This window comes from Notolepis coatsorum, assembly GCF_963971535.1.
Source record: "Notolepis coatsorum genome assembly, chromosome: 2".
Classification (NCBI taxonomy): Eukaryota; Metazoa; Chordata; class Actinopteri; order Aulopiformes; family Paralepididae; genus Notolepis; species Notolepis coatsorum.
In genome coordinates this window covers 22416688-22428964 of record NC_140166.1, presented here as the reverse complement: position 1 = coordinate 22428964, position 12277 = coordinate 22416688, and the positions used below count along the sequence as shown (strand labels likewise).

General features: G+C 44.7%; 1 protein-coding gene across 2 annotated transcripts in view; it reads left to right on the top strand.

The window, feature by feature from the left end:
- cspg4ba (chondroitin sulfate proteoglycan 4ba) overlaps positions 1–11715 on the top strand; it is a 97610-nt gene extending 85895 nt beyond the window's left edge. For both annotated transcript variants that reach the window (XM_084307513.1, XM_084307512.1), the window contains exons 8-10: positions 6586–6758; positions 8491–8674; positions 9333–11715. In XM_084307513.1, coding sequence (XP_084163639.1) covers positions 6586–6758; positions 8491–8674; positions 9333–11431 — 2456 coding nt within the window. In that variant the 3' untranslated portion in view covers positions 11432–11715. The remainder of the gene's footprint in view (positions 1–6585; positions 6759–8490; positions 8675–9332) is intronic.
- Positions 11716–12277: the final 562 nt, after the last annotated feature.

The following is a 12277-nucleotide window of genomic DNA, read 5'->3' as shown; positions in this document are numbered from 1 at the left end:
CTACCAGTCTTCTGCTACAACCTTCAGACTCCACCAGTATTCTGCTACAACCGTCAGCCTCTACCAGTCTTCTGCTACAACCTTCAGCCTCTACCAGTCTTCTGCTACAACCTTCAGACTCTACCAGTCTTCTGCTACAACCGTCAGCCTCTACCAGTCTTCTGCTACAACCGTCAGCCTCTACCAGTCTTCTGCTACAACCGTCAGCCTCTACCGGTCTTCTACTACAACCTTCAGACTCTACCAGTCTTCTGCTACAACCTTCAGACTCTACCAGTCTTCTGCTACACCCAGGCAGGTCAGACTCCACTAGTCGGGGTCAGAGTGGACTCCACACGTGGATTAGCTGCCTCCTCTGCTCTTCTCAGAGGGGGTTCAGTGGAGAACATAATGTATGGCCACTTCATGGTCCTCCCTGTGACCTTCTATCAGGTTCTACCTCGACATGTTTCATTCTATCCTCCTCTCTTGACTCAGGGGGACGATGGCAAATACTGTGTATTTTCCCAAAATGTTGGAGTGTTCCTTTAACGTTAGCAGAAGTCTCTGCCCATTTGATTGAATAATTCAGTGCCTTTCGCTGGAACCCTTAAGCCCTGTGTCGTTTACTTCCTCTAATTCCCAGACCGATGGAGTTGTTTCTTTTTAAAAAAAAATTTTTAGAAGGGAGTCATGCACCACATTTTAATACTCCGGGGCTAAAAATAGGCCCCCTGGGCCTGGCTTTTGTTTTGGAAGCTGCCTGAGTTAATCTCCAGGCCTGGCTGGGTTGTCTGGTTTCTGCTTCTCTGTGCTGGGGATGGTGAGAGAGGGAGTGTGTTACACCAGCCAGCTGGCTCAGACCCATGGAGCTTTCCAAGCAGCGAGCGAGCGAGTGGGTACTTGTGAAAAGCGGTGCCACTGTCTGTCTGTGGCCGCTTTACTGGGGTTCTGTGTGCCGGCGTGCCGAGCAGGCAGGGAAGAGTCCGGTCAAGTGTTCCCTCATTAATCCTCTTTAGGGAAATTCAGGTGTCATGGCGGCATGGCGGAAGGAGGGGGAGGGGGGGGGGGGATACAGGCAGGGAAAAAGATGATGATATAAATAGTAATAATAATAGAATGCCTTGTATGGTGAGGAAGGGTTTTGATGTTAAGAAGGAGAAGAGAGACGTGGTTCTGACGAAGACGTGTTTCTTAATAGAATAGAAAATAAGTACTTTATTGATCCCGAGGGACATTCAGCACCACAGATCGCTCACAATGAACATTCAGGTAGTCAAAATCTAAAATAAGAATAAGAACACGTAGGGCTGTCTTAAATACTTCGAAGCTTCGTTCGATGGGCATGGGATTCGAATATCAAAATAAAATAAAAAAATTAGGTCGGACTTGGCACTGACAGATTTGTGTTCATTGTGCTGCTTTTATAAAGCCTCAAATGACAGCTTACAATATTTCATGAAAGTAAAGTGTTTCGTTTGTCTAAGATTTAAAAAGGTTTAAACTTTACAGCACTGACAAAGTTGAACAAAGTGCTCTACAAGTCCCACAACATAAATTTCTTTTTTTTTAAAGAAAATTAAAAAGAATTTTCAATTTTTATTTTATTTCGAAGCTTCGAATTAAAATCGAATCTCGGCCCTGAAGCTTAGAATTCCAAAAATAATTCGAAGGTCACCCCTAAACACGAGTACAGTCAGATATACATTCTAACAAATATGTATATACATTCTAAAATATACAGTCTAAAACTATACAGTAAAAATGTACAGTCAAATGTGAAATGTGCAGGAATGTACAGGAAGATATACAGGGATTTATACTGTTACTCTGTGCTCAGTGAGGCAGTGAGGCACAGTTAGGGATGGGTACCAAATTCGGTACTTTTGAGGTACCGAACCGAAACACGTCGGTACTACCGAGTATTGATTCAAGTGAGATACCGAAAAAAAATAAAAATAAAAAAATTATTATTATTATTTTTTTTGTACCTTTTTTCTTTTCATGTCAACGTTCACACGCACAATATAGGCTTACCTAGGATTTGACTTGATTCAACAACAAAGCAGTCGGAGCAATGGCAAGCCGAAAACTGTTGAAATTGTAGTTATTTGATGTTTGGATTTTTTTTTTTACGACTGATGTAGGTCAATTAAATTTCTTGAGACTAAAGTACAGAAAAAAGGTACCGTTGGGTACCGGTATCGATTCACAGGTACCGGTACCGGTACCGTATCGGTTCACATGTGAAAGGTACCCATCCCTAGGCACAGTGAGGCGTTGTACAGTCTGATGGCTGTTGGTACGAAGGCGGCAGAGCCCCTCTCTCTCACTCAAATAGTCAAACGTTACACTAGAAAAATTAACTGGATAATTGATGTTAATAAACATTAACTTCATTAGCTGATTATTCTCCCTTTCTGTGTTTGTGTGTGCGGAAAGACCAGATGAGGTCAGAGGAGTTTGATAGTATTTACTGAGGATGGCCAGATAATGTTGATATTTAAACATAAACAATAATAATACATAATAAATGTATACATGATCATGCAACATTAAAGAATGGTTGTAGGAACGGTTTGGGAGAGGGAGGTAGGGAGGGATTTTAGTTTGTGTGGTGTGATAACAATGTTGAATTTGAGAAGTTTAGACTTTAGTTTAGTTTTACAACTGAAATAAAAATGTTGTTATTACAGGAGAGTAAAGTACCGAAAAGGGTACCGTCTGGTACCGATATCGGTTCAAATGTGAACGGTACCCAACCCTATCTATAGCACCTTTAAACGATTACTCTACATAAAAAGGTTATTGTATAGCACCTTTAAGGACCTCACAACTCACCTCCTACGTACCTACTTTCAGCTCAACAACTCCTGTATTTTGGACCTTACGTCTCAGGAAACGTTTATTTAAAGCTCATTTCCTGTTTCGATTGCGTCCCTGTGAGTTATTTTAGGCCATAGAGGCTATTTTTTTAAGTGTGTGTGTGTGTTCACCGGGTCTCTCTTCTTGACTCACAAGCAGCAGCAAGTCATTAGTTCTACTTCCTCTGAGCAGCACGAGGGTCAGTTGTCCTGTTTCTACAGTACATGTAAACAGTACAGTGACACCTAGCGAAGGAGAACAGCTGTTTTAAGAATTCACATCATTCTTCTGATAGAATGAAAGGCCACCAACATGTCTTCTGTTCGTGAGTGAAGAAGGATAATGACAGATAGAGACAGAGAGAGAGAGAAAGAGGGACGGTGGTCATGGAAACAAGAGATGGACGGACTTCACTGTTTTCCACCAGGAGCAGACCTCTCGCCTTCTCTCCATATCGGCCTTCTCTTCAAAGCAGCAGTAGTTTCAAGTTCATGTATAGTCCCAACACTATACAAATATACAATAGACAATATACAAAGAACAACCTAAGTAGGGGCGGCTGGGTAGCGCAGCGGACTAAGTGCTCGCCTACCACCGCAGAGACTCTGGGATCGAATCCAGCTGTCAGCGGTACCTCCGGCTTGGTCAGTCGTCCCTACGTCAGTTATGTTCCCCCAGTGAAACTCCTCGCTGTCAGATGAAAAGAAGCGGCTGGCGACTCCACTATATCGGAGGAGGCATGTGGTAGTTCTACACCCTCCCCAGGCCGACAGTGGGGCAATGCGCACAACGACCAGGAAGGGAATTGGCATAACGACTAAATTGGGATGGGTAAAAAATAAAGAAAAAAGCCCCAAAATAAATATAATAAAGAAAATATATATATAATATTCTGTGATGTCTGCTGTTCTACCTTTAATTCAAGTTTCAAGTTTCAAGTTTCTTTAATAGTTGTCATACAGAAGTACAGAATACTTTTATACAAAATGCTTCTTACTGTTACGCTCCAGAGACTGTGCAAGACAAGATAAGTATGAAATAAAATAACATAGTATAGCATGTAAATTAGAAGTAAAAAAAATGAGGTCACAGTGTTCAGTATAGACATATGTACAATGTTCGATGCAGAATAGACGTAACTGAGTTACCATATAATATACAATACTGTGCAGTGTACTAATATACAATACTATATAGTGCAAGGCAGAAATGGGATGAGGTACAATTTAGGTACAGTTTACAGTAGGTGTACGAGTTGTAGTGCATCCTTTATCAATAAATATAAAGTGTGTTTGTGTGATCTAAAGTGTGGAGAGTGGGTGCTGCAGTGTGTTGTTTGTTTAAGTGAGTGTGTGCGTGTGGGTGTGTGTGCTGTGTGCATTTGATGGTTGTTGCATAGTGTTTATTGTTCGTTTAGCAGCCTGATGGCCTGGGGATAGAAGCTTCTTCTGAGTCTTTCTGTGCTCGCCTTAAGACTCCGGTATCGCTTGCCTGACCGCAGCAGTTCAAAGAGGCAGTTGTTCGGGTGGCTCGAGTCCTTAATAATTCTCTTAGCCTTCCCCTTGCACCGCTTGTTGTAAATGTTCTGGAGGGTGGGAAGCCCCCCTCCAATTGTGCGTTCGGCTGAACGTGTCACTCTTTGTAGTCTGCTACGGTCTTGTGCAGTGCTATTCCCAAACCAGGAGGTGATGTTGCCAGTCAGGATGCTCTCTATTGTACATGAGTAGAAGTTCCTAAGGATCTTCTGACTGACTTGGAACTTCCTTAGGCGCCTGAGGAAGTAGAGGCGTTGTCGTGCCTTCTTCACAACACTGTCAATGTGTGTGGTCCATGTCAAATCCTCGGATATGTGGGCTCCGAGGTACTTGAAACTGTTCACTCTCTCAACCGGTGCCCCGTCGATGCTGAGGGGGCTGTAGTCCTTGACCCCCGACCTCCTGAAGTCCACAATCATCTCTTTTGTTTTGCTGACGTTCAGGGAGAGGCAGTTCTCCTGACACCACTGTGACAGGTTCTCTACCTCTTCCAGGTAGGCCCTTTCGTCGTTGGCAGAGATCAGGCCCACCACTACTGTGTCATCAGCAAATTTGATGATGGTGTTGTTGTTCCGCTGTGCTACGCAGTCATGTGTGTACAGGGAGTAGAGGAGGGGGCTCAGAACACAGCCCTGGGGGGCCCCTATGTTGAGCGTGATGGATGAGGAGGTGCAGTTGCCTGCTCTTACCACCTGGGGTCTGCCCGTCAGGAAGTCCAAGACCCACTGGCAGAGGTCATAGTTCAAGCCCAGGTCCCTGAGCTTGGCTATGAGTTTGGAGGGGACTATGGTATTGAATGCTGAGCTGTAGTCGATGAACAGCATTCTCACATAGTTCCCCTGCCTCTTGTCCAGGTGTGATGCTGCTGTGTGCAGCACATGGGCTATGGCGTCCTCCGTGGACCTGTTGGGGCGATATGCAAATTGCAGAGGGTCCAGGTTGATGGGGAGGGAGGAACAGATGTAGCCCTTCACTAGCTTCTCAAAGCACTTCATGGCTATGGAGGTGAGGGCTACAGGGCGGTAGTCGTTGAGGCAAGCGGGCGTAGATTTTTTGGGTACAGGGATGATGGTGGACTTCTTCAGACAGGTGGGGATGACAGCCTGTTCCAAGGACAGGTTGAAGATGTCAGTGAATACCGGGGCCAGTTGGTTGGCACAGACTTTTAGGACGCGGCCGGGGATGCCGTCCGGTCCTGCTGCCTTCCTGATATTCACTTTTTTAAAGATCCGTCTCACCTCATGCTCTGTTACCCTGAACACTGGGTCTCCATCAGCAGACCCCCCCCCCCCCCATTGCCGTGGTTTGTAGGCTGGTGTTTTTATTCACAGCCTCAAACCTTGCATAGAAGGAATTGAGATCATTTGCTAAGGAGATGTCACTGTTCAGTTTGAGGGAGGTGCCTTTGTAATCTGTCATTGTTCTGAGGCCCTGCCACATGCCTCTAGAGTCAGCCTGTTCAAACTGAAGTTCAACTTTATCCCTGTAACGCCGTAATTCGACCCATCAAACAACTTGTGTCTATTTCAGACCTTGCGTAGCTCTAACGTGAGAGTCCAATGGAGAACCTTTGAGCTAACTTTAAAGCAGCCACACATCAACGTACCTTGTTGAAACTACTTTTAGTCAGGGGAGTGTCATGGTTTCTCCATAGAGCTCCATTATACTTTTAGTCAGGGGAGGGTCACGGTTTCTCCATAGAGCTCCATTATACTTTTAGTCAAGGGGAGTGTCTTGGTTTCTTCATAGAGCTCCATTATACTTTTAGTCAGGGGAGTGTCTTGGTTTTTCCATAGAGCTCCATTATACTTTTTTAGCACAGCAGCTCGTGCAGGTAGGGAGCAACTCAGTCACGTGATTCAGTGGGTATTGCTGATTGGCTCAAACACAGTATGTTTACGTTTAACTGTTTCAGTGGAATGTTTGATGTGTTGCTAGGACAGCGTGGACGACAGTTGATTTCCTATTTGCTAATTATCAACAAATTGTCATCAAGTTGAACTGTATAGCTTTCATTGGCCAGTAGCTCTTGTGACATCACTGAAATGTTCACTTCTCCAAATTCTAACCTCGTGAAATTGTACAACTGAAAGTGTTAAAAACTGAGAGAAAATGTCACTTCATCTGTGTCTTGTTTGAAGAATAACGTGACACATTGTTGTCACGTCCATCTCCCAAACCCTCCTTCCTCTCGTTTCGCGACCAGGTTCTTCGAAGCCCATCACAAAGGAGGAGCTGCAGGCGACGACCAATGACAACAGCCGCGCCTCCAACCGCACCGTTACGTTCAGTGTGATTCGTCGTCCGAAGCTGGGGAGGCTGGTGACAGTGCAGCCTGATAATTCCACCCTGGACATCTCCACCTTCACTCAGGCCATGGTAAGCCAAGGCGCAAAGACGTTTTAATGGACAATAGAGGAATGTTTAACTGAATGTTTAGAATGCCCATTTGTCCTCCATGTTGGAAGAAACATACACAGTTGCTATGTGCAAAACAACGGTTGCTATGCATTGATATATGAGAAATACATTAAAAGAAGATTATGATTTGGTGTATGATTACTGGATCTTATAGACAAGTCGCAGTGAAATGGTACTATCAGGATTTTCCAGCATTTGATCTAGTCTACCGCTGCACAGAAATTAAGCATTTTCTTTCGAAAGTGTTTACCAATGGTGAAAGGCAGCCATCTTGGAAGAAAGAGAACTGCACAAACCTTTCATGCAAAACCTCTACTGTATGAAGTCAACTGTCATCTAAAATTGCAGTCTTTCGCCTGTAGCTTTTCACACAATTATGCATTAAGTTCTATTTAAAATGGACAGGTGTGAGCACGAGCACATTGCTGGTAAGTCAGAGTTACCATCTCTAGCCAGGCTGAAGCAGCCATATTGCAGTGCTATTAATAATAGATATGTCTTCATTTGGGAAACAAACCAACGAGACGCCTCTAGATGAATGGCTCAAACGAAGCGCTAGTGACATAAATTATTTGTGGATGGTTTTGATCCGATACATTAAAGCTGTGATGTTCAGTGTGCTGTATTCACTGCTCAACAACGCTAGTTCATTCAAGGGAAAGATATATGTATAGATATATGTAAGAATGATCAGGAGTTTTGACCAATATACCCGCTTGATGACACGGCTGATGTTGCGGTGCTTGTTTGTCGGTGCAGCCTTGTCTTTCTGTTACCGTATCAATGTGGGTTATATTCACACACATCCATGAAGAGTCTGATCTGTAGATGGAAAAATCGACTATTTGGAACTTGAATACAATTTAAAAACATTCATTATTCATCTGTTGTCTAGGGTTAGTCCTTATATCAAGAGCTCAGTCAACTAGAGAATGACAGCATGTCGTCTAGTGTTAGTCCTTGTATCAAGAGTTCAGTCAGTCAACTAGAGAATGACAGCATGTTGTCTAGTGTTAGTCCTTGTATCAAGAGCTCAGTCAGTCAACTAGAGAATGACAGCATGTTGTCTATAGTGTTAGTCCTTGTATCCAGAGCTCAGTCAGTCAACTAGAGAATGACAGTATGTTATCGACTAGTGTTAGTCCTTGTATTAAGAGCTCAGTCAGTCAACTAGAGAATGACAGCATGTTGTCTAGTATTAGTCCTTGTATCGAGAGCTCAGTCAGTCAACTAGAGAATGACAGCATGTTGTCTAGTGTTAGTCCTTGTATCGAGAGCTCAGTCTGTCAACTAGAGAATGACAGCATGTTGTCTAGTGTTAGTTCTTGTATCAAGAGCTCAGTCAACTAGAGAATGACAGCATGTTGTCTAGTTTTAGTCCTTGTATCGAGAGCTCAGTCAACTAGATAATGACAGCATGTTGTCTAGTGTTAGTCCTTGTATCGAGAGCTCAGTCAACTAGAGAATGACAGCATGTTGTCTAGTTTTAGTCCTTGTATCAATAGCTCAGTCAGTCAACTAGAGAGTGAAAACATGTCGCCATTCTTATTCCTTGTTTTATGGAGGTGGGGCTACACATTTGTTTACGTTTGGATCACTGCTTGGGCCTTTAAGTGTCTATGGTGTGTGTGTACCCCAGGATCACTGCTTGGGCCTTTAAGTGTGTCTATGATGTGTTTGTGTACCTTAGGTGGACAACGGAGAGGTTGTCTATCTTCAGAGCCCTGTGGAGTCGGTGAGCTGGGTGGCGATGGACTCCATGACCTTCTCTGTGGCGTCTCCGCCTGCTGCCCTGGACACCCAGACCTTCAAGATACACATCTCCTACGAGAATGCTGGGCCGGAGCGCAATACGCTGCTTCTAGCAAACACTGGTCTGGATCATCAATGATAATCAATGATATTTTGTTGCTTTTGTGCAGTATAGCTGGATGGTGCTATTAAAATAATTGAAGAAAAATGTAATCGATCTGTGATGTATGCAGTATAGCTTTGATTTGACCCGTCAAACGACTCACACCTGTCTATTTCACACCTTGTTTAGCATAATTTATAAGTATAATGGAGCTCTATGGAGAAACCATGACCCTCCCCTGACTAAAAGCATAATGGAGTTCTATGGAGAAACCAAGACACTCCCCTGACAAAAAATATAATGGAGCTCTATGGAGAAACCATGACCCTCCCCTGACTAAAAGTATAATGGATCTCTATGGAGAAACCAAGACATTCCCCTGACTAAAAGTATAATGGATCTCTATGGAGAAACCAAGACATTCCCCTGACTAAAAGTCCAAAGATGTGAAATGTTCCCAGAGAGAAAATGTGAGCTTGCTTGTTCAAGGCAGCCATACATTCAGTTCTGCTTAGTGCTGGACATGTGTGTTTGTTTGGTGTTGGAACATATTGGATTATCATTGAAAAGCTGTACTTAAACATAGTTACAGATTCTATAATTCTTTGTGTTTATTAAATAAATGAATTGTTTAAGTGTTGATTAAGTGGTTTCAAAGTTGTCATTTTCATCATCAGGTGCCGTGGTAACAGAAGGGGGGAGCGTTGTCATCGATGAATCCAAGCTGGATGCCTCTAACCTGATGTCCAAGCTGCCGACCCCTCAGAGGAGCCACCACGAGGTCTGGTTCCAGGTCACATCCCTGCCCCAGCATGGCGTCATTGTGGTGGGCGAGAGAAACCTAACCAAGGACAAACCCAATTTCTCCCAGTTCATCGTCAACAAGTACGGCATCACCTACAAGCACGACGACTCTGAGACCACGCAGGACTTCTTTGTCTTTGATACGTGGCTAAATCCAAAGGGAAAACCAGCACAGCGCCCTGCAGAGGATGGTGATGTTGTCGAGGAGCGGTTCAACGTCACTATTACTCCTGTGAACGATCAGCCACCAGTGCTGAAGACCAAAGCCCCAAGCCTAAGGGTCGTACAAGGAGACACAGTGGTCCTTAAGCCTGAGAATCTCAAAGTTGAAGACCTGGATAATCCACCACATGATATTAAATTCTCTGTGATCAGCAAGCCCAACAATGGCTACCTGGCTCTCAAAGAAAGTCTGAATGAATCGATAATGGCCTTCACCCAAGCCCAGATCAATAACCAAAGTGTGTACTTCATCCACGACGGAAGTCCTGCCTCAGGGGTGTTCTACTTCAGCGTCAGCGACGGCCACCACAAGCCAGTCTACAAGCTCTTCAACCTGGAGGTGACAGAGATCGTTATTTCATTAGTCAACAACAAGGAGTTGATATTGGAGCAAGGCAAGACTTCAGTTTTACTGACTCAAGAGAATCTTGCTGCTGAGACCAATGGGAAAAATGCTACAGTCCACTACCGGATTACGAGGCAACCGAATTTTGGTAAGCTTCTAATGGACAACCAAGATGCCAAACAGTTTGAACAGGAGGACCTACAGGCTGGACGGATGTCTTACCATATGACAAACCTTTCCTCTGCAGAAGACAGCTTTGAGTTCACCGCCTTCACCTCAGAAGTTAACCTGACCAACCAAGTGCTCAACATCACAGTTAAACCTCTAATCCAGTTTGGTAAAGGTGTGAGGATTCCGAACGGAATCACTGTCAAACTAAACACCGGCTACCTTAATGCCTCAGAGCTGGCGAATATAAGTGAAAGCGACCCTCTTTTTGAGGTTATCGCCCAGCCAAAGTATGGGAAGGTAGTTCATATGAAACCTCAAAAGGGCAGGACATCTGAGCCGGTGGAGTCTTTCACTTTCCAGGATGTGCTGATGGAAAGGGTAGGTTTGGAGCTGGATGCCAACATGACTGGAGTTCAAGAGCTAAACGACTCTCTGGTGTTTGTCCTGAAAGCGGTGAATACCCAACCTGCTAAAGGGGAGTTTACATTTACTGTCGTGCCATATGATCAAACCCTCGTCCCGAGCACAAAGACACCTGTCTCAACCACTACACCTGTCCCTCAGACATTGAACCGAACGACCAGAAATGGAACAGCTTCACCCGCCTTGTCCACCTCGTTCCTCTCCACTCAGCGTCCGAGCAAGAACCAGCAGAAGGTCAAGGGACGCGACCGCTGGGGAGTTTCCAACCGCACCAACTCTTTCGGCACGACTCTCGGCAAACCGACCCTCGGGGCAGAGGACATCCCTTACAGAAACACGCCTGTCCGTGTGGAGTCCTACCCCCAGAAGAGCTCCAACCCCCTGATGGTCATCCTGCCCCTGCTGGCCCTGTTGCTTCTCGTCATCATCTTCGTGGTGCTGGTCTTCCTGCTTCGACGGAGCAGGCGGAGGAAGCAGAAGCCCGTCGCTCCGAAACCCCCGCCGTCGCCGGCCAGTCCCGGCGGTCAGTCCTACCGGGGCCAGTCCCAGAGGAGCACGACCATACCCACCGTAACCGTCACCCAGCTGAGCCTGAGCTGTCCCGGCAGCCCGGCGCTCGACAGGTTACTGACACCTAGTCCGGGCTCGGCCTACAACACCTTGGATTTGTACGGTCCCATGGGCTCCTGGACCAACACCCTGGATTCATCTGTTCCCATCGGTTCCTGGAACAATGCCGACCCGGCGACGCCTTCCCAGCTTATTAGAACCCCCAACCCCAGTCTTCAGAGGAATCAGTATTGGGTATGACCTTTATCCAGAAGACTTTTTAACTCCAGTTCATAAAGTATTAGTAGAGTTTAGCGAAGCTTTAACAAATGATTACCTGTTGTGCAACCTAATAGGACTAAGGTTTCCTAGTAGGACTAAGGTTTCCTTCATGAGACGATCAATTCAGAACAACACCACTACTGATAGCTCTTTTTGCCATCTGATTTATTCACATTAGAGTTTCCTCTGTGTAGGTTTGAACCATCAGTTAACATTTTTCATATCAACCACTAAGTTTCCTTGTTGGGGGGGACTTTATTAAAGCTGCACCGGGTAGTTTAGGGGGGGGGGGGGTACAAAAAAGTAGGATATATCTTTAGTATTGAATACATAAAGTGTTACAAGAGACAAACTGGATCCCTGGAGCATTGTCTGAAATGATAAATGATCTGTTTAGCTGTGGTGCTCCTACCCTTTTACCATACGAAGAAGCATCCATTAAACTAAATGTTGGTTCACTTTGTTTCAAAGAAGCATTCTCTAAGAGCAATGTTGGTTCACTTTGTTTCAAAGAAGCCTCCTCTAAGAGCAATGTTGGTTCACTTTGTTTCAAAGAAGCCTCCTCTAAGAGCAATGTTGGTTCACTTTGTTTCAAAGAAGCATCCTCTAAGTGCAACGTTGGTTAGTTTTTTTTATTTCAAAGGGTGATTATAAACAATATTCCAGTATTTGTAACTAGTTATTGTATTAAAACCTACCCTGTGCAGCTTTAATGTATTTGGGAAAAACACTACCGGTGTGTTGAATTAAGGATGATAAAGACCTTCTGTTCAGTTGGTGAATATGGTGGTGTCTTGGTCCTCAAGCACAACAAAGTCCCTCCCG